Source organism: Rhamphochromis sp. 'chilingali', assembly GCF_963969265.1.
Source record: "Rhamphochromis sp. 'chilingali' genome assembly, chromosome: 1".
NCBI lineage: Eukaryota > Metazoa > Chordata > Actinopteri > Cichliformes > Cichlidae > Rhamphochromis > Rhamphochromis sp. 'chilingali'.
The window spans coordinates 42023537-42045177 of NC_137929.1; the positions used below are offsets into that span (position 1 = coordinate 42023537).

Below are 21641 nucleotides of genomic sequence, written 5' to 3' on the forward strand. Positions count from 1 at the left end.
CTGAGGAGCTTCCCTAAAACCAAAGTATACATTTATTATCCTAAAGTCTGGGAAAACTGTGTTTATAAAGGAAGTAAGATCTGCTGAATAGCAGAAAATATGATGAGGTGACAGCTTTACTCATTTTTCTACCATGACATTTATTTAAAAACAAAAACAAGCAAAGAACTTCAACAGCTGTTGTTCATAGACCCTTTTTAACCACTCACATGCCATGTCATTAGGTACGCTTGTTCAACCGCTTGTTACCACAGATGTCTGATCGGCCAATCACTCAGCAGCAGCTAGGTGCAGATAATATTGAGACAAATGGCTGAAGTTCAAACTGAGCATCAGAATGAGGAATGAGGAAGAAAGGGGATTTAGGGTGACAGTGAACATGGCATGGTTGTTGGTGCCAGGCTTGTCTGAGTATTTCACACACTGCTGATCTACTGTATATTTGCACACAACCATCTCTAGTGTTTACAGAGAACTGCCTAAAAAGGGAAAATATCCAGCGAGTGGCAGTTCTGTGTGCAAAAATGCCTTGTTGATGCCGACAGTAACCCAAATAACATCTCGTTACAACCAAGTTTGCAGAAAAGCATCTTTGGATGCACAGCAGTCTGGTAGCAGACTACAGCAGCAGAAGACCGCAACGGGTGTCGTTCTTGTCAGCTAAAAGCAGGAAACTGAGGCTACAGTTCAAAACTGGAGGAGAGAAGATTGAAAAACATTACCTGCACTGATTAGTCTCAAATTCTCATAGGTTTATGTTTTCCCTTTATTCTGTCACCCCTCTGTTATTTGCTGAGTGACAGCTAACAGCTTACTGTACAGCCTCATACATTTCTCTTGCTCTCATGATTTACCTCACAGAATCACTGTTTCACACGTCTTTGAGTTACCACCAACCATAACCTCCATTGTGTGACATAATGAGCTCTGTATACACTAGAACCCCCATATGATGTGTGTTAAGCAGTTTCTGTGGAAGATACTTGTGCATCAACAATCAACTGCCCTTCCAAGTCATTTTTTCTTCTTTACATCTTGATAAAGAATCAGAAACAACTGAGCATGCTCACTAGATGCTTCCACCCCACAGATGCAACTACATGACTGTATGAAAATCAATGCCTTCCTGCAACACGAAGTGCATGTACACGTGTTGTGTTTATCTCTAGTTTATCTCCTGCATGACACGTCACTGAGGAAGACAAACACTTGTTATCAGTGGTTATATCGTGTCTGTTCAGAGAATAGTGGTTTATGTTGGTAAGCATCATTTTTGTTTTAGATGTGCTGCAACATTTACCACGTGTTGTGTCATTCTTATGTAGGTTTGATAGCCAGCCAAACACAGCACAGCAGTGCAAATCCTCCTTGTCAGGCCTGCAGACCTGATTAAAATGTTTCCAAAATCTTGAGTTGTAATCTGAAAATTCTGACTCACGAACTTAAACGTCTGAGAAAAAGCTCAATATTAAGAAAATAACTTGAAGTTTAAAGATTATAACCCATTGGTTTTGCAGAAAATTCTAGATTTTTATTTCTGTCCACCTATGACACCTCATGTTGCCCTCCTCAGGTGAGACATCCCCCTTCATGTCCCCAATAAATCAAATCAAATCAAAATCAAATCACTTTTATTGTCACATCACATGTGCAGGTACACTGGCACAGCACATGTGAGTGAAATTCTTGTGTGCGAGCTTCACAAGCAACAGAGTTGTGCAAAATACAATAATGTAAACAAGCAAAATACAAGAATGGCTACATCTGAAACTAATAAATATATGTACAATATATAATAGTATATGCATTTCTGGATGTGTATACTAAATATTTTTCTACGTGTGTGTGTGTGTGTGTGTGTGTGTGTGTGTGTGTGTGTGTGTGTATACACATATTTTACAAATTAAATAGAGTAAACAATAAATAAAATATATAAAAATATACAGAGTTGAGACGTGCAAAACAGTGGCGTTACTGTACAGTATGGAGTGCATAATGTTGAAGTTCCAGTAGTGAAGCTGAGGTGTCTATGAAGTGTTCAGCAGTCTGATGGCCTGGTGGAAGAAGCTGTCTCTCAGTCTGCTGGTACGGGACCGGATGCTGCAGAACCTCCTTCCTGATGGAAGCAGTCTGAACAGTTTATGGCTGGGGTGACTGGAGTCCTTGATGATCCTCCCCGCTTTCCTCAGGCACCGCTTCCTGTAGATGTCTTGGAGGGAGGGAAGCTCACCTCCAATTATCCGTTCAGAGCACCGCACTACTCGCTGGAGAACTTTGCAGTTGTAGGCGGTGCTGTTGCCATACCAGGTGGTGATGCATCCAGTGAGGATGCTCTCAATGGCACAGTGATAGAAGGTCCTGAGGATGCGGGGGCTCATGCCGAATCTTTTCAGTCTCCTGAGAAAGAAGAGGCGCTGCTGCGCCTTCTTCACTGTTTTGTTTATGTGTACTGACCACGTAAGATCCTCAGCCAGGTGTACGCCAAGGAACCGGAAGCTGCTCACTCTCTCCACAGCAGCGCCGCTGATGGTGATGGGGGTGTGTACTTCTCTGCCCCTCCGGAAGTCCACTATCAACTCCTTTGTCTTTGCGACGTTGAGGGTGAGATGGTTGTCTTGACACCAGTGGGTCAGGGTGCTGACCTCCTCCCTGTAAGCCGTCTCATCACCATTGGTGATAAGACCCAATAAACATTTGCAGCTGTGCAAACAGAGAGGTGCTCTTTCTGCACACCTGCATGCTCAGTACCTGGCTAACACAAAAAGCCTTGAAAAAATGAAAGGTGACAAACAAGGTGATGGTTTTTGATAGTGAGGAACATTCAGTGGATTCTTTTTCACTGAGGCAGTCTTTGTTTTTCAAGAGCAAAGCCTGTTTGAACACTTTTATGTGCAGCTAGTTTCTTGAAGGGCTGGCTGTACCCAGCGTGATCGTACACTTTATGAAGGTCAGTTTGAAAAAGCAACCCAAAGATGATCACAGTAGCTGAACTAACAGTTAGAACTTTAACCTGAATAGTCTGCTTGTTTTTTTCTGCTAGATCAGGTTTGTCAGACATAACCCCCGTGGGCCAGAACTGGCTGGACGAAGACTCCAATCCTCCAATCCAGTCATGCTACACCAAAGCAATTAGCTAATAGATAAACAATTAAAGGACAGAAAAAGGCACTGTTTTTTTTTACAATCTGCTATAGAAATTTCAGTCTTTTTTGGCAATGGGTCTAAACATAAATCATGTCACTATAGATTAATTTTGCTTTATGTCCCTGTATGTCATTGTGATTCAGCATGGCCTTCATTCAACCTGAGTTTGACGTTCCTGCTCTACAGGACAAGAATGCTCAGCACACACGCCCTGATTCTTCTACAGGACAAGAATGCTCAGCACACACGCCCTGATTCTTTAGCATATGATTGCAGAGCAAATTATCAGTCTTGCTTTCAGGCTTGCATCGAATGACAACATGTCAGGTGTGTGTTCAGACACACCTGTAATAAAAAAGCAAGACACAGGAATGTCTGAACTGGGGCGGTGTTGTCATTATTTTAATCATCTGGAAACAAAGCCTGTTGATGCGAACCTATAAACTGTTGTCATTACATAATGACGTGTTTGGCTTTTAATGCCAGTGTTTTTAATTGATCATGTTACAAAGTTAGGGCTAGTTAACCTGCATCTATAATGTTTAACCAACCTTTAATGAAATTACCCTAAGAAAAAAAAAAAAAAGATCAACACAGGACGCTATCTTTTCTTACCTGTTTTATTTTTAAATGTATTTTATCTGTATTTATTGGTGGGTATTTATTCATTTTAATTTCAGGATTATCTTTACTTCCTGGTCTTTATTTGTCTCATTTGTGTTTTAGCCCTGATTCATCCACATAAAGAAGCTCAGGCCAAGACAAAAGCGTGTGATGCCTGTTTTGTCAGTCCTCCATACTTGCGGTGTTGTGATTTTGTAAAACCCTCCCATTTACTATAACTCAGCTGACATTACTGACACACTGAGTTGAGCACCATCTGCTGGCCAAATTAAAAAAAAAATCTTACAGAATGATTATTACTCTCACAGCAACAAAAAAGTCTTTTGTAACTTTTCACCTGATTATTTCTCCTCTTCCCTTTTTTTTGGTGATAAATAACACTTAAAGATTTAAATCTGTGAAATAAAACTAGGGTTAAAAAAAATAAAAAAGGAGCAGGACAGAAGCAGAAGTTAAAAAAAAAGACATTTATTGGTCGGAGCTGAACTTTCGCTTCTGCTTCCACCAGGTCCAGCCTCTAGTAGCGAGTAGAAAGTCACTGAATAAGCACAAGGGTTTTCACACTTACTCGGTATGATTGAATGATGACAGAGAGGAGCGAATAACTAAGGGTGAGTAATTCCCCATGTTTTGAAAAATCCACTAGATTCTCTTACTAGTGTTTATGTGAGTGTCTTGCAATGAGTTCGTAATGGTTTCAAACTTTAATGTAGTGTCAGTCTGGTTCAAAGAAGACACAACATTAGGCATCCTTTAAATTAGTATAAATCGCAGTTTAGGGGAACAACCGAAGCTACTAAAGTCTCTAATACTTCACAGTGTTCACTAAAACAAAGTCCACAGAGGTGGCTTTCACAGCAGGGCTGTTGTGTTTCTGCATTGTTGACACGTTTCTTTTATTTTGCCGACTTTCTGGAATTCTTGTAGCGTGTCAAGGCCCCTGAAAAACAAAGAGTGTGGTTTCCTGTGTATATGTTGAGGTGTGTGTTGAAAAGCTAGTTCTCTGAATTTTACCTTTTAAAATGGACATTACCAGAGGCACTTTAGTTCCTCCTAACATACGGTTCAACTTCCTCAATGACTGAAGCAATAAAGAAAATCAGTATTTATGATGCTGCTGGCAGCAAATTGAACAGATGACCACATAACAAGGTAACACCTGACAGAAGTAAACATTTTTCAAAGGGGAACACATTCAAACTCCATGACGTGAAAGTCTTTAGCTAACACTTCTGCTCTTTGGGTACCAATTTTGGCATTTCAAGCCAAATAAACCCAGAAAAGTATTTATTTTACCTACTTCTTATTTGTATATGGGTAGGCATGTTGAATGAAGCAGTGCCACACTGAATGCCATTCACACACACGTTCACACACTGGTGGAGGCAAGCTACAGTTGTATAATAACAAAATAAATTTCCCTGCTGTCTTCATTTATATAATATTCTAGTGAAATATGGCACTGCACAGCTCTCCCACTCACGCGGAGATTGGAGACTCTGATCTGGATGACTGGGAAGTAAAAGGCTCTGGAGGTTTCGGACAAGTCTACAAGGCCAGACATCAAATGTGGTGCTGCGATGTGGCCGTTAAACTGCTCCACGATGACGATGGGTAAGTGGTTACCCAAACTGTTTTTAGATAATAACAAGAGTTGGATTTTACTGACGGGGGAATCCGACACACACAGGACCAGTTCATCCTTGCTGCGTGAAGTCAGAATGATGTGTAAAGGAAGCAGCCCATACGTCATTCCAGTCCTTGGGGTCTTTAAAGGTCATAGTCCCTCTTTTGGACCAGTAAAGCTTGGGCTGGTCATGGAGTTCATGGAGAGAGGATCACTTGCCAACCTGCAGGTAAACAACATACCTGATCCACTTAGATGAAGGCCAAAAGGCTTGACGAATTATAGTGTCTCAAAATTTATTGGATAGATTGGCCTAAAATTTCCTAAACAAGCCCTTCTAAAATGCTGTACTGTTTTTTTCAACATGTAAACTACCTCTCCTTGGGTCAGGGAAATGTCATGTTTTAAGTTAAGGGCTTGTTTGGTTGAGCTTAGATATAAATTGTTTTTTTCAGTGTACAAGAATCATTGCCATCATGGTAACAAGTCATGTGCTTAAAGCTAGGAACCACTCATAAGAAGAAATCAATGTTAGTTAATAGTAAATAAATCTTGGTTTGATATTGTTTAGGTTCAGCTGAACAATACAACTCCCAATAATGATTATGGCAGTGTGGGTTATTTCATTACAAAAAGTCCATTACTGTCTTTTATCCATATGGACAGGAGAGTAGACAAGGGGACTTTGTAGCTAACCCTAGCACTCGCTAATTATGCATACTGTAACTTCAAGTCTTAAAAGTAGAGCATTATAACATGGAAGTCTATTGGGATTCACCTTTAGGGAAATCCACACATATTTGTGACTCAGTTTACGGTCAGTAGTTCAGACTTTATCAGTATGTCTGGTTACAAAATAATTAGCTTTACCTTAGCTGATGCTAACATGCTAAATTATCATGTCAGTTGCAATCATATAGACATTGTGTCTTTAAGCTCAACCTCAAAGAGCCTTTAGGGTGGCTCTAGACTAATATTGATTGTTCTCTTTCTTGAAATTGTTATAAGGATTAAAGGTTAGGCCGGTTTTCATTTGTAACATCTTTAAACAACAAAGCAGCTGAACTGGAAGAGTCCAGTTACAAATACCTGGGTTTAAATTGAGAAATTATGTATGAGTAGGAGATTATACTGAGCTAGATGAGAAAAATGTAAGACAAGAGATTGTCAAAGTGTAAAGCCAAAATGATCTGCCCTTACTCTAACAGAGAACTTTACAAGGACCCCCGCCCTGGCCACTGGCCTTCAGACTGACCCACCAGGTGGCCCTAGGTATAAACTTCCTCCACAATCTCTCTCCTGCTCTGCTGCACCTGGACCTAAAGCCGAGCAACGTGCTGCTGGACTCCTTTCTGAATGCCAAGGTGATTGTTTAGACTTTAAAATGGTGCTCTGCTGATTTAGAAGTAATTATTTTCTATAAATTTTGGAAGGAAAAATACAAACAGCTGCGTTTTCTTCTTCACATTGAAAACTCAAACCTTTGAATCACCAGCAGAGGTCTTATATTAGGGTGACCATATTTTGATTTCCAAAAAAGGGGACACTTGGCCCAGTCATAAAGAAATTTAATAATACTATTTGCTTAAAGAAAATTGTATTTTCTCTAATGCTTTCCATCTGACTTTGAGCCCCACTCTTTAGCCTAACCACAATGACATCATGGTGTTTACCACAAAAGGCTTTGCACAACTGTAAACAGACTTTAATGCGTAAAACTGGTGGAGTTTCCTCTTGGAAGAGTCCCAAACCTCATCCAACTGTATTTACTGTGACTGAATCAGAGACGTTATGAGAAACAGGACTTCCAAAGTATCTTGAGTAAAGATGTTGGCAGGATTGTTCGCGATGGAGAGCATCCACCCAGACAACTGAATACTTGTCAATCACAAGCCGTTAGCCAACAATTCTTTATTTGATAAATCTCCTTTGGTACCAACCAAGTTGACCTTGTGTTCATCTGTTGATGATTAAATTTAGGTCCTTTTCAAGCTTTGAAGAGACAAAGCATGAAATGGACACGTTTATTACATGTTTGAGTGTTTTATTGGTGACTCTACAAATACAATAATGATAGCCAGAGTCTAGACTACCTCTTACCCTGTGACAGCGGCAATAGGTCCAACTTTCTCAATGAAGCTAAATTTTGATGATTTTGGTGAATAGATGGGTTTATTTTTTAATATGTTAGCAGATATTAGATTGATTTGAATAAAGGGTTTTAAATCCATTTCTTACTATTGTTAGCTTAATATTGAGACCACTTGACTACTTTATTATGAAGCACACCTGTAATAATTGGGTTATTAAAAGGTTTTTGGTGAATAAAAATGGTTTAAAATTAGCTTACATATGATTTTATTACTACTATTATTTTTTCTAATTAATAATATCCTCTAAAACTCTTAATACATCTAAAGACATTTAAAAACATTTGTTCTGTGATGTGTTTATAAAATTAAAATGTAAGATTTTCAGAAAGTTGGCCAATATAATTAATTTTGGGGGGTTTTTACAAAGTAGTTTTACTTCAGCATTTCACATGGATTTTTTGCTTTGTCATTTCAGGGGTTACTCAAGTGCAACTTACATACTCCACAAGTCATGAATGTAATTTTAAATAATTATCCATGACTGTTTTCATGGATAACATCAAAGACCGGAAAGATTGCAGTAAAATGAGATAGATAACAGTTTGAGCAGTTTCTTTTAAGGTGTCTTTAATAAAGCAGTAATATTTTTAATACAATGCACTGTAGGTTTGTGTAAAATACAGTATTTTTGTCCAAACAAACTGCCTGATTGTCTTCTCCTTCCCTCTGTTTCCGTCTAGCTTACAGATTTCGGCCTTGCCAAGTTTTCCCAAAGTGTCACACGGAAATCTAAGAAGTACAGCGACGAAGAAGAAGGGGGAACTATCAGCTACATGCCCCCAGAGGCATTTAGCATCTCATACAACCCAACTCGGGCATCTGATATCTACAGGTAAAAGAGTCAATTTTTCCTTTGATATTTAGGAATTAGTACCAATGCCAAATTTCACCTTCACACTCATCTTAAAACATTAGATGGTGAACTTTGCATTCTAATCCACAGCCATTAACCACAGGCTCATTGCTGGTGGGTAAATAAAAATACGAGTGGTAACACACGAGGTTAACAGGTTCCAGGGAACTTGGCTGAGGAATAATGTATCGTAATTGTAATCATGTGACTTCCTCATTTGACGAACTGCAGCCAGTTGCTTAACTCCTCCCTCTGTAATCTGGTCGTGTTGTTGTTACTGATGTCATGGAGCAGACTGACAAACTGATAGCCAAACTCGACAATGACTGCAGATATACATTATTATAATTGCTGTGTTTGATTTTCTCCATCTCTCTTTCAGCTATGGTATACTGTTGTGGTCCATTGTCACAGGAAAAGAACCATATCCACGTAGGTAGCTTCCATAATCTTCCCCCTCCTTGGCTCAAAAACAGCTTCTATCCTTATTTGACTCTGAGCTTCACATGATTGAATGCATATTGACAGAGCCCCCTTTATAGCCAGTGTTTTTGATTCTAACTGGCAGCAAACTGAAGCCACATAGTGGAAATTCACCATGTGTAACCAGAAGATAGAATAACTAAACTAAAGACTCCACTGACTGTTTTTAGACAATGAACCAACAGTCAAACAGAAAGTTTGACGGTCTGTGATCAGCATAGAGTCTTAGGCTACGTTCACAATGCAGGCGAAAGCGCATCAAATCGACTTTTTTGACCCTATGCGACACATATCCGATCATGGTATGACAGTTTGAACAGAACAAATCTGATATTTTCAAATCCGACCTGGGTCACTTTCGTATGTGGTACTGAATCCGATACATATCTGATGTTTTAGAAAGCGACTGCTGTTTGAATGGTCATCATCATCAAACAGACAAAAAAAAATCGGATTTGATCAAAAAATAGGAATTGAGCATTAAGACTTGCAGTGTGAACATAACAGATGGCAGTTACTCCCAGTCTAAAAAGTGAAGCCCAGTTGGCCATCATAGAACCACTGGTTGCTAGGGAAAAATGTGTATTTCGCAAAATTGGTGGATCCTGAATGTTTCTGTTAGTGAGTGAAATCAGTTGCAAAGAAAGTTCAGCTGTGATTGCCTTGATTGCTGGCAGATTGCAATAATTTCCTTTAGTTTTTCATGTTAAATTTTTTGTTCAGGAATTTTTAGTAAAACTTGTGTCTCAGCTCTGTATCACAACAACATAACAAGTATGTCTGTGCAGGTTCTCAGTCATCCAGATCATCATAGTCTAAAACATGCAGCTTTTACTTTGTAAGCAAACCTTCTCCAATCTCGCTTTGTGTCGCACTTCAGTTACAGCTCTGAGAGCAGCGGGACAGTGTTTGTAGATAAATCTGTCGCTTCCATTCAAACTATGCAGCAATATTCTTCTTCTTAAGTGATTTGTAGGATGGCATTGGCAGTCGTGGTCCTCCAAGATACCCTCTCTCACATAGAGTGCAGCATCTCATTTGGTGTTTTCGTCACCAAATGTCACCTTAATCTCACACCTCTAAGTGGCTCACTGTTAACAGTACATGGTTAGCAATCACATGTCTGCAAAACTGAAGTGAAGTCATGCTTTTTGCCACTCAATAAGCTTAAGTGCTAACACTTATGTTATAGCATAAGTGTTATGCTACCCTGGAAGAGGGCAGAGAGTGTCCCATAATAGTAAGGTAAATTTAGCAAACCAAAAAACACTTTACTTTTAGTCCTTTGTTCATATGAAGCTATTTGTTAGAGAAAATTTAAACACATCACTTCAAAATAATCATCAGTGCAGAAACGTAAAATGTTGATGCTCTCCTGACGCACACATCCCTCTGATGCAGATGCATTGTCCAGCATAGTTCGTCTCCGCATCCCGCAGGGAGACCGTCCATCGCTGGACGAGATCCGTTGTTTGGCTGCAGGGCGTGCCGGGTTAGCAAGACTAATGGAGCTCATGCAGAAATGCTGGGAGGCTAAACCTGCTCAAAGACCCACTTCTCATGGTAAGAAAACTGGGTGGGATGGTTGTCTTAGAGCCTGAGGTGGGTCTCTACTGACTCTGCAAAGGCTTAAATCTGAAGGTCCTTTTGTCATCAGGGTCCCTCAGATTTTTAATGATGTGCCTGAGGAGATGAGGCTTGCAGAATCAGTGAAACAGTTTTATAAACTTCCTTTTATGTCATGCGGTCTTTCTGTTCACCCTTTTTATTGCTTTTTAAATTTCTTATGTGTATTATCTGTTTTTATGCTATTTTATACTTAATGCAGTAAAGTAGTTTTTGAACCACAGAGGTTGAACATTAGCATTATTCTTAAAGCATCTAGCATAGCTGGAGACTCTTGTTATTGATTAGAACAGGACTAAGCAAAGAAATGGAGATTTTATTTCTATAACACATTTTAAACCAAAGTGCTTTACATGCACACAAAACCCAGCTTCCTTAAGAAGCTCAAATTTGGGTAAATTTGATTATAAATTTGTGAATTCAGTTCATTATTTGGCTAATAAATAACAGCATAACTTTTAGTTTTAAACGGGTGGACTAATAAATTTGTTAAGGACAGTATTTACTTTATATTTCACAATTTTAATTGCTGAAGAAATATTTCAAACCAGGTTATCTAAACTCTAAAGAAAACCAGAGCAGCTTGGCTGGCCCTAATGTTTTGTCTTCACACCCTCTGCAGTGTGCACAATTGTGACAGAAGAGCTGTATAAGATGCACAAACGTGCAATTATTGACGCCGTTCATGGAGTGCTGAAGAAACTGGTGAGGGACAAACCTCTTGTTTTCATAGACATAAGTAATTTTGTTACTATGTGAAACTTTGACATGACGCAGCATATTTTTTTGTTTTTTCTTAACCTCCTAGGACCTGGCGTCCACATATGTGGACATCACATTTTGGGTTATTTAGACCAAAATACTCAATTTTGCTCTAGAAGGGCCTGATATCCACTGACGAGGACGTTATACTGCTACTGTTCTATCAACATTTTAAACAAATATCCTCATATGTGGCTCTGATTTTTCATAAAAACAAAAATAAGGTTAAAAAAAAATCTGGTAATTCTTTGTTTTTACATTCATTGGGCCCCAATATGCCCAAATATCAAAGAGAAATTAAAAATGCATGCCGTGGAAGAGTTCGGGTCTTAGGAGGTTAATTTACGTCACGGACTGATTTTTTGTTTCTTTTCCTCTTTCCAGGACCAAACGGAAACAGAGGAAATGACTGAGCAGTTTGAGAGGTTTTCTATTGCTCAGTCTGCAGGTCTGTTTTACCATAATCAGCGTATATTAGATTCTGTGATATTGTTTTGTATGTTTCGCACCATGTTTAACACCACACATTTAAAGCGTACTTGTGAATACATTACAACTTGGTTATTTAATAGGTGTCACAGCAAGAAGAGCAATACGCCCTGGTTCAGATATTTATACCAATATCTGAAGCCAATAAGCATATTTTTGATTGAGTGCATTAAAGAAAAAGTCTACAATATTTGAAAATGCACTCATTACATTTTTTCTTGTCTGTTGCTATGTCAGATTAGAGACTCAAGTCAATGCAAAGATAAGCTAATTTCTCACTTAGTGTCTAAAACATGATTTTTTCTAAAGCTTCCACTTAAAGTTTCTACGGAGCCCCACAGGGGACATGGGAGAAAAAAAATTAAGACGGACTTTTGCGAGATCTCGCAAAACTAACTCGGGATCTCGCAAAAGTTTTGCGAGATCTTGCAAAACAAACTCGGGATCTCGCAAAACCTTTGCGAGATCTCGCAAAAGTTGAATTCCAACAATGGCGGCAGCTACTTAGTTGTAATATTATTCTTTCTGGGTCACAAAATAAACTTTTAAGATGTTTTGAGGCGTGAATGTAGTTGTGTAAACGTCAGATATCTGCTTGGTTTACAAGACATCACATATTTGCAAAAGTGCTCCGACGTTTTCGGAGATCTGACACCCACCATCTCGAAGCTAACGGGAGGTCGAGACGTACTACAGCTGGGAGGAACACCGCTTTCCCGGCACATCGTGCCTCGACCTCCCGGTCGGCTTCGAGCTGGCGGCTAAAACTTTTGCGAGAGCTCGCAAATTTTGCGAGATCCCGAGTTTATTTTGCGAGATCTTGCAAAACATTTGCGAGATCCCGACTTAGTTTTGCGAGATCTCGCAAAACTAAGTCGGGATCTCGCAAAACTTTTGCGAGATCTTGCAAAAGTCCGTCTTAATTTTTTTTCTTCCATGTCCCCTGCGGGGCTCCGTAAGTTTCTGTGTGAAACAGAGCAAAAAAACAAAACAAAAAACCAACAGATTTGTCAAAACCAAACTTCGCTACAGCTTTCATGTTCTTCTAATTGTCATCAACATGTAGCAGTGTGAACTCTATTTGTCTTTCCGGCTAGAAAATGAACTGATGCTAAAGAACTACAAAAGAAAACTACAATAAAAGCTTGTTTTATCTATATAATAACAATAATAACAATAGCAGTATATTTTTTGCAGTGAGCACCATAGTGAAACCTGCAAACATTTGTGAAGATGTCCCTACAGGGCGCCCGCCCATTCAGGTGAGCAGAGAGAGCCACGTTTGCTTCAGTTCAACGCTGACAAATTATATATAGTTGTCAGAAAGGATTAGCTCCAAACACCATGTAGGTTTGAAATTATAAACCAACCATCAGTGTTGTAGTCAGAATGAGCTGAGTGGCAAAAAACAACATTCAAATACTCAAAATGTGCTCTATGCCATTTCTTTCCCTTTTGTCATGAATTGGCCAATACAGTATTGTTTCAACACTGCGCTTCTTCAGTCACGGGGAAATACTGTGTGCATCACTTCCTACTGCACTAGGGGAATTTTCAAAGAGGAATCCTGAACACAGCAAATGTAAAATAAGCACGACAACCTAAGCATTACATGTACAAGTCATGGAAACCCATGCATGGGGCTCCTTGTGCACAGGTTTTGTGCTGACGGTAATGCCAGAGGAGGTTTGCAACTTTTAGACTCAGTGACCCCGCTCTGTAACGCTACGTGGTCTGAGGTACTCTGGTTCTTAAACACAGGGGATTGTTGACTAACTGGGAGGCAAGAAACTTCATAACCTGACTTGTTGCAACGATGGCGTCCTGTTAACAGCACCACACTGTAATTCAGTGAGGTCTTCAGAATGATCCACTCTTTCACATATGTTTGTAAAGGCAGACTTTATGGCCAGAGGCAGGACTTTATATACCTGCGCACATGAGACTGAAAGCACCTGAATTCAAAGATTAAGAGGTGAAGACCGATACTGTTGTCCACTATATTTAATTTTAAAATTAAGGACATGTGTGTTCTGTCCTGTCTTCCTCCCTTCACCCACAACCGGTCGCAGCAGATGGCCGCATGGTCCATGCACCTGGTTCTGCCCGAGGTTTCTTCCTGTTAAAAGGGAGTTTTTCCTTTCCACTGTCACCATGTGCTTGGTTGTAAGGAGTTGTCTGATGGCTGGGTTTTTCTTTGGATTATTTTAGGGTTTTTTCCTTACAACAGGGGTGTCGAACTCCAGGCCTTGAGGGCCGGTGTCCTGCAGGTTTTAGATCTCACCCAGGGTCAACACACCTGAATCAAATTATTAGTTTATTACCAGGCCTCTGGAGAACTTCAAGACATGTCGAGGAGGTAATTTAGCCATTTAAATCAGCTGTGATGGATCAAGGACACATCTAAAACCTGCCGGACAGCGGCCCTTGAGGCCTGGAGTTCCCACACCCCCTGGTTTAAGAAGCCATCAACCTGGAAAAATCCCTTAGTGACTATGGTTGCTCCCCTCCCCATAACAGACTGATAGACTTTCACTTCAGGTTACATTTTTATTAGAATCATAAAGCATACTTTTCTTGAAGGACTAACTAATGATTAATATCTAGAACTGCTGGTCTAGTGGTTTTTTACATTAAGGTTCACATTGGGCCATCACTGAACAAAAAAAAAATCAAAAATACCCCTTCAACATATTGTAATTCAAGTGGTCTGAATGGTAACTAGACTTCTGCAATACATTGTGGTTTAAATTTCATAATAGAAAATAGTCCATATAGGAAGTAAGACCAAGTGGTGCAATCATCTAAGTAGAGGACTTTCATATGGGGGGGATGGAAATGGACTCTTACGTTAAGCCAAAATGTAATGCTGACTATGAATCACATACATGTAATCATAGTTGTGTAATGAGAGGGGCGTAGATGTAGATCTGTCTACCACACATTTAATTATATTGTTTCACTTAAAAAAAACAAGAAAAAACTAAAGTTTAAAACATTACAGTAAGTGTAGATGCTTTCCAAGATGTGGATTTTATAGATTTACTCATAAAAGAAATACGTTAATCTTGTTTGTACATTTTTAGCATATCTTGTGAAAGAACGACAATCGTGAGAGACTTTTAGTGGAAAGCATGTGTGTTTTTAGTACCATTATTAGTATCAGTGTTACTTATCTTGAGCCCTAATCCAAGGGAAGTTACACTGCGGTAAAGCTCATCAGCCACTGTCGTCACAGTTTTACACACTGTCACTACACCAAAGCCACAGGAAGCATCTAAATAATTTTCACTACACTCGGATCCCATTGAGACCCTGTAAGAACTGTGAGAAAATGAGGCCGGTAAAGATTGTTTATCCTCACTTTATTCCACATTCTTCATCTTTGCTGTAACTTGCAACAGAGCAATTCTTTTATTTCCTTTTCTTACAGGAAGTGGCTGGCAGTTGGCCTGCAAATCAAAGAGACAACACTAGAGTCAAAGGTAAGAAGGAAGTTGTTGCTGAAGCAGAACAGAAACGGTTGACTGAAGGGGGAACCGTTTGTTGTAGTCAAATAAAGTGCCTGTTGTGGCTTCATGTCTGAAGATAAATGTGTTGCCTTCCAGAATCACCTTCACATCGAACTGCCAATGTGTCTCAGGTGGACCAACCCCACTCAGCAGGCTATAAAATGAAACCATCCTCTGTTCAGCCCATTCAGTCGCAGCCCCCGTCAGCTCCATCGAGGAAGCCGCAAAATAGATCATCGAAAAACATTTGCCCACCTTTTAAGCAAAACCATTTCTCTCAGTACCAGGTGTGTGTGTTCGTTGTTTTTCACCGACTTAAAGACTTTTTCCACAATGAGCAGGTCTAATGTTTTTCAATTAAAAGAGCTTGAATATACTAATTAACTTCATAAGTTAACCTAATTCAAAACTTACCAGTTCACCAGCAGAGACGGGCAGTAACATGTTAAAAGAAGTATGTTACTGTAATCCAATTACTTTTTTCAAGTAACAAGTAAAGGGATTATTATTGCAAAAAAAGTAATTGAGTTACTGTTACTTTCCCATAAGCACGCTGTGTTAGTGCGTTACTAAAAATTCAATTGTATATGATGGATTATGCAGAAAAAAAAGAATTGGACTGAAAGGACCATTGCTTTGTTACATATTCAAGTTTTGTATCATGTTTTTAAAAAGTAATGAAGTTACTAATTACTTGCAGAAACTAAGTAATTTGTAAAGTAACTGGATGACTTTCTTGGAGAATTAATCTGTAATTAGTAACTAATTACTATTTTCAAGTAACTTGACCAGCACTGGTCACCAGTGACCTGGCAAGGGTTATGTTCATGTCTACCCTTTTTTCCTATATGGTACACCCAGTCTGGAATCTCAGATGGCCAAATGCATGTATAATATGTGATTTAATGAATGTGTGTGAATGTTAGATAGTAAGGAAAAAAGCGGTTGTATGGATGGCTGTGAATGAGGCATGTTGTATAAAGCGCTTTGGGTCCTTCAGTACAGTAGAAAAACAATATATGAGAACTGGTCCACTTTCCATAACTATTTTATGAAGATCTGCTTGTTTAGCATGCAGCTACATAACCCAAATGTTTCTTGCATGTTGTGCCTCATAAATGTTAAAATGTGTCAAAATAAAAGCAATTCTAGTAAAAATATATGTAGGCAGTAGTTAAAAACCCGAAAAGAGCAAACTTCTCCAAAGCTCTGCTGACTCAGTAACTACAGAGCTCCAAACATCATCTGGCACTAATATCAGCACGAACATATACAACAGGAGCTTCATAGCATGTGTTTCCATGTCTGAGCAGGTCCTGTAGGTGGTATGTGAAGGTGTCCCATTACTTTTGTCCACAGAGGGCCAAAATCTTCAGTTAGATTTGAGCTTCAGTCATCAATTCTTGTGCTAAGAAATGTTTTGATTAAAAAAAAAGATTAAAAGGTTTACTGCATGATACACAATTTTTAGCCACGAGATGAAACATGGTACGCTCCATTCCAGCTTCATGTTCAAATTTTTACTTTAACTTTGTATCATTTACAGTTCACAGCGGTGTCTGTGGCTCAGGAGGTAGAGCAGGTCGTCTACCAATCGGACGGTTGGTGTTTTGATCTCAGGCTTCTGTTGGTTGCATGTAGAAGTATGTTTGAGCAAAATACTGACCCCCGATGTATCCACTGAACAATGAATGTATGAATATTAGGTTAAAAACACTTAGAACGTAGGAAAAAAGTGCGTGTGTGTAAATGACTGAATCAGGTTTGTAGTAAGAAAGTGCTTTGAGGGTTCAGTGGGGTTACTGTATTAGGGACATCGGCTCTCAGTGACATCATAGAGGTCCAAAAGTAGAAAAACTGAAAAACAAAAAGAGCTGTCTGAAGCTAAGAAAACCAAATGAAATGTTTCCAAAATAGTTCTTAGCAAAGACAAAAAAAGACTGAATTTTAAGTGCTGGAAAATGAATGTAAACATTTTTGTTCAATCTTACAGCGGCTCAAACTAACATGATTTTCTTTTATTCTGAACCGCTTTAAACAAATATTCTTCTTCTTTTCTCTGCAGCGTCAGTCCTCCAGCCCTGGTAATTTCTGCTATCCTGCCACACCTAGAATCAACATGCACTTCTGCAACGTAGTTGGATTACAACTTGGTGACAACAACACCATGCACATCTGCGCCACAGATCCTTTAGAGCGGAAGAGGCACCCAACAGCACCATCTGCCGTTAACGTCCCTCTGCCACACTTGAGAGGCTGGGGGAACAAGGCTGGAGGAGTTGGCTGAGTGTGTTGTCTAATCTTCCCTCTTTCTTTTTAACTTCTCAAATTTGAGATCATATTTAAGGGGTTTTTTTTGCATGTTTTTTTTTTTTAATCTGTTGTAGTGGATTTTTATATCTGGACAGGTTTCTGAAAAAGCTTTTTGTTTTCTATTATTTTCTGTATTTATTCTGTTTATTTTGTTTGAAATGCTGAAACCAGTGAAAAAAACATCACACCTTTCTTTTGCACTGTCAGCAGTAGAATTATGGGCCAAGTCTGGTCATATGGTTGATGCTTTTTCACCTACTGTGGTCAACAAATATCCAAAGACACAGTGCCAGGAAATCATCTTAAGCCAGAAATTGCCTTAACGGCAGACTGACTGTTAATCACAACAAGTCAATATGTGTTATAAAACCAAACGTAGGATTTGCATTAATGCACAGGTCTTCGACTCCAGGCCTCAAGGGCCGGTGTCCTGCAGGTTTTAGATGTGTCCTTGATCCAACACAGCTGATTTAATTGGCTAAATTACCTCCTCATCATGTCTTGAAGTTCTCCAGAGGCCTGGTAATAAACTAATCATTTGATTCAGGTGTGTTGACCCAGGGTGAGATCTGAAACCTGCAGGACACCAGCCCTTGAGGCCTGGAGTTTGACACCCCTGCAATAATCCATGGATACGGGTGGGACTTCTTTGGCTTGTCAAGGAGGTTAAAATTAAACACATGCCTTTCAGCATATACTGTTTGTATTACTGTATTTTTCGGACCATAAGGTGCACCGGATTATAAGGCACACTGTTGATGAATGGGTCTGTTTTCATACTAAGGTGCACCGGAATATAAGGCGCATTAGGCAAAACAAAATCAGATCAAACTTTACTCAACTCATTCTTCTTGTTTCCCCCACTTCCGTACCATTGATTCATTAATGTTGAATTCTGTTGCAGCTGCTCTATTCCCGTGTTTTTGCAGCATAATAATGACTAACTTCGTGTTGTGGATGTATTATGTCAGCTGTTCTCGTGACTGAAATTTGGTCCATTGACAGCATCAGGAACCCTCACATTAACTTTTATCGAGTGGAAAAAAGTTAGCGTTCACCCTCCAGCTTCATTGTGTTTATGCTATGCTAACATAGCTGCGTCGCTCGTAGCGCATCATTATATAGCTAGCCAAACTTCAGCAACCCTACAAACATCACTGCTGTTTAGTATACGGTATGTGCAAAAACCTGGTTTGTACTGTATTTGTATGTTTGCTTACACATGCTGTTTTGTTGGCGCATTAAGTGCAGCCGAGATGTTAAAAAATAAAGGAGCTGCATTAAAATTGGCCCATTATGGACTGTCCAACCTCCATATTTTAAGAGGGCAGCTTTGCAGCGTTCACAGTTGAAAATAATCTTTATTTATCTTAAACTGTGCCTTGGTGGAGACCGCCCATTTTAGCAAATCTCCCCTTAGCAAGGTTTGAATAGCAGGTGGGTCACATTGGGGATATCCACTCTCTTGTTAAATCAAAGAGTGATTTTTAAGTTGAAACTTTTCTCTCACAGTGATAAACTGCATGTACAGTGTCCTCATTATTTAATTTTTTCTATACACATGCTTTTCCTTCATTACATGATAATCAGTTAGATTAAAGTGTCACCTTAACTTAAATTTCAATCAAGAATTTGTTTTTGTTTCTTGCCCAAGAAACACATTTTTCATTGCGCAGAAGCATGATGTAGCTTCAATGAAGTGCTGGAACAATGCTGTGTGAAATATTTATTTGGTACGGTTGTGTTGTATGTGTACAATGTTCTCATATTAGGATGGTTTTTATCTGAACTTTACCACTTTTTGAAATCATCCTAATGTGTATCTGATTTATTTTAAATGATGGGTAGGTGATGTCCAGAAACTGGACTTTTTAAGAAACAGGACGCAAAAAACATTTCTTTTTTGCCTTCTATATGTTGTAATTTCAGATTTTTATCTCAAAACTTACAGTTAAATGTCTCAAATTTTCTACGTATTCAAAAGTTTGAATTTTGAGATAATAACTTGAAATGTTAAACCTTATGTTCAGCCTTAATTTTTTTTCCTGTGAATTTTGTGAAAGAAAAAGGAAAAAATCTGATGTTGCTTTAAAGAAAAATCTGACAATTTAATAAAAAGTTCATTTATACTAAGAAGTTATTGGTGTTGTATTTCCTTTACATGTTTTATGTTTTGTTATCTGCTCTTTTCTTATTTCAGACACCAACATAAGCAAGTTCTTGAACGATGCAGGTAAGGTAATTTTTAAGCTATCAGTCAGAAAGTTGTTTAAGTATTTCATTTTTATATTGCTTTGAGTAATGTCTCTGCAGAGGATTTTTAGGTCCACCTTGAGAAAAATGAAAGTATTCCTCCAAAAGTTGATTCTGTTAAACCTGAGATGTTGAACATACTGAACAGAGACCAGAACTGCTACAGGGTCCAGTACAGTCATGTGGATGGCTTTGCAAAATGTGAAAGTTACAAAAGAAGGCACAGATTCGGGAGTTTTCACTATATTTTCATCTGAACTGCTAACTTAATCTTATCTATAAAAAAACATCTCCAACACCTTGTGTTAACTTTAACATTTATTATAGAATAAAATCAAGGCAATAAGCAGCTGGTTCTTTCTATGTGATTTTATATAAGCTGCACTGATAACAGTAGCTTTTCTTTACAATGTGGAAAACAGAAGCCCCAAAATTGCATTTATTTTTCTTAAGACACATCAGGTATGTCATTAGAATAATTTATTAAGCATTTTAAACAGTTAAAGAATCCACTAAGACTTTAATATGTGTTTATTTTAGGTTATTATTTATTTTGTTTTACCATGCTTAACAAATTCATTAGACCACTTGTCATAAAACAAGAACAGTGAAAACCTGTTTAAAACACATATTATTTTGTTATTTATCCAGCAAGGGAAAAAAAATTATGTTTATACCCAAATTTGAGCGAACACAGCGGGCTTACATATGAGAGGAGTCAGAAATGAATCAACCACTAAAACTAACGTTTCTCTTAATAAACATGAGTAAATAACTATAATTCTAATCAAAAAAATAAGAATCTGCTTCACTATTTTTTTACAGCTTTTATTTGGTTGGTAAAATAGTGCATTGGAAAATTTATAGATGACAACAATAATTGTATGTCATGGTCCTGGTCTGTGACTTTTGATTCTTGTATATTTTATATTCTGAGGTTAGGATTCTGTCCCTATATTTTGGTTATTATAGTTGTAATCCCTCCGTTTATACTGGTATCTTAAGTCTTAGTTTTGTATTTCTGTTATCATTTCTGTTACCATGTTACCATGCCTCCCCTGTCTGTAGGGGGCACTGCTGTTTTTTTTGTTCAGTGATTCAGCCCAATCACTGATGTATAGCCATGTCTTTTGTAATCTACATCAGTAATTGTACTTTAGCTGTGGTGGTGTTTTTATGAATGTTCCCTGTCACATTTTCTGTGTTTGTCTTTAACTTTGAAGAGTTTATCTCGCTTTTGGAACCAAAGTCTTCACTTCATGTTGTTTTTGTACTCCAGACACGACTCTCTAAAGTGCTAACACAGGCCTCTGCTGTGCACCGGGACGTTGACACTAATAGGTTGTGAAGGTCCAGTGTGAACTCAGCAGGCTCCTGGCAATGGTTTCATTTTCTACTGCCAGCCCTCCATCTGTCACCGGATCCACCACTGAGAGGTGCACTGTCGCTGTGCGCACTGTGCGTCAGAGGGAGCGACGAATACAGACAGAAATTCATGTATAATTTATGACTTTTACAAAAAAAGCTGCAGTTTTCATGACTGAACACCTTTTCTATGTGAGAAAAGTACCTGCATTTTTTATGGGCATAGTAAAACTCTCAATAGTACAATATCTCTTACCTTCAGGACAGCTCTTGGGACAAACAGCAGGGAGGCCTGCTATTTTCAGAACAACCTTCTGTTTGTACAGAGCGATTTATAGAGCATATGTAAAGTGTGATAGAGGGTGTTTGGGGGCCACAATTGTGTCAGCATTTAACTAAGGACATATGTGGTAAGCAAAATGCAGCCTTTGTGAAGA

The 21641-nt window shown here is 38.7% G+C and overlaps 1 protein-coding gene across 1 annotated transcript; it reads left to right on the forward strand.

Moving 5' to 3' along the window:
• Positions 1-4308: 4308 nt before the first annotated feature.
• ripk3 (receptor-interacting serine-threonine kinase 3) lies at positions 4309-19819 on the forward strand. The gene is made up of 14 exons (XM_080869816.1): positions 4309-4379; positions 5219-5382; positions 5459-5624; positions 6604-6759; positions 8229-8380; positions 8784-8833; positions 10286-10447; positions 11133-11215; positions 11657-11720; positions 12959-13023; positions 15195-15246; positions 15370-15560; positions 17339-17562; positions 19787-19819. The coding sequence occupies exons 2-13, from the start codon at positions 5225-5227 to the stop codon at positions 17558-17560; spliced, it is 1521 nt and encodes a 506-aa protein (XP_080725942.1). The 5' UTR covers positions 4309-4379; positions 5219-5224; the 3' UTR covers positions 17561-17562; positions 19787-19819.
• The last annotated feature ends 1822 nt before the right edge of the window (positions 19820-21641 follow it).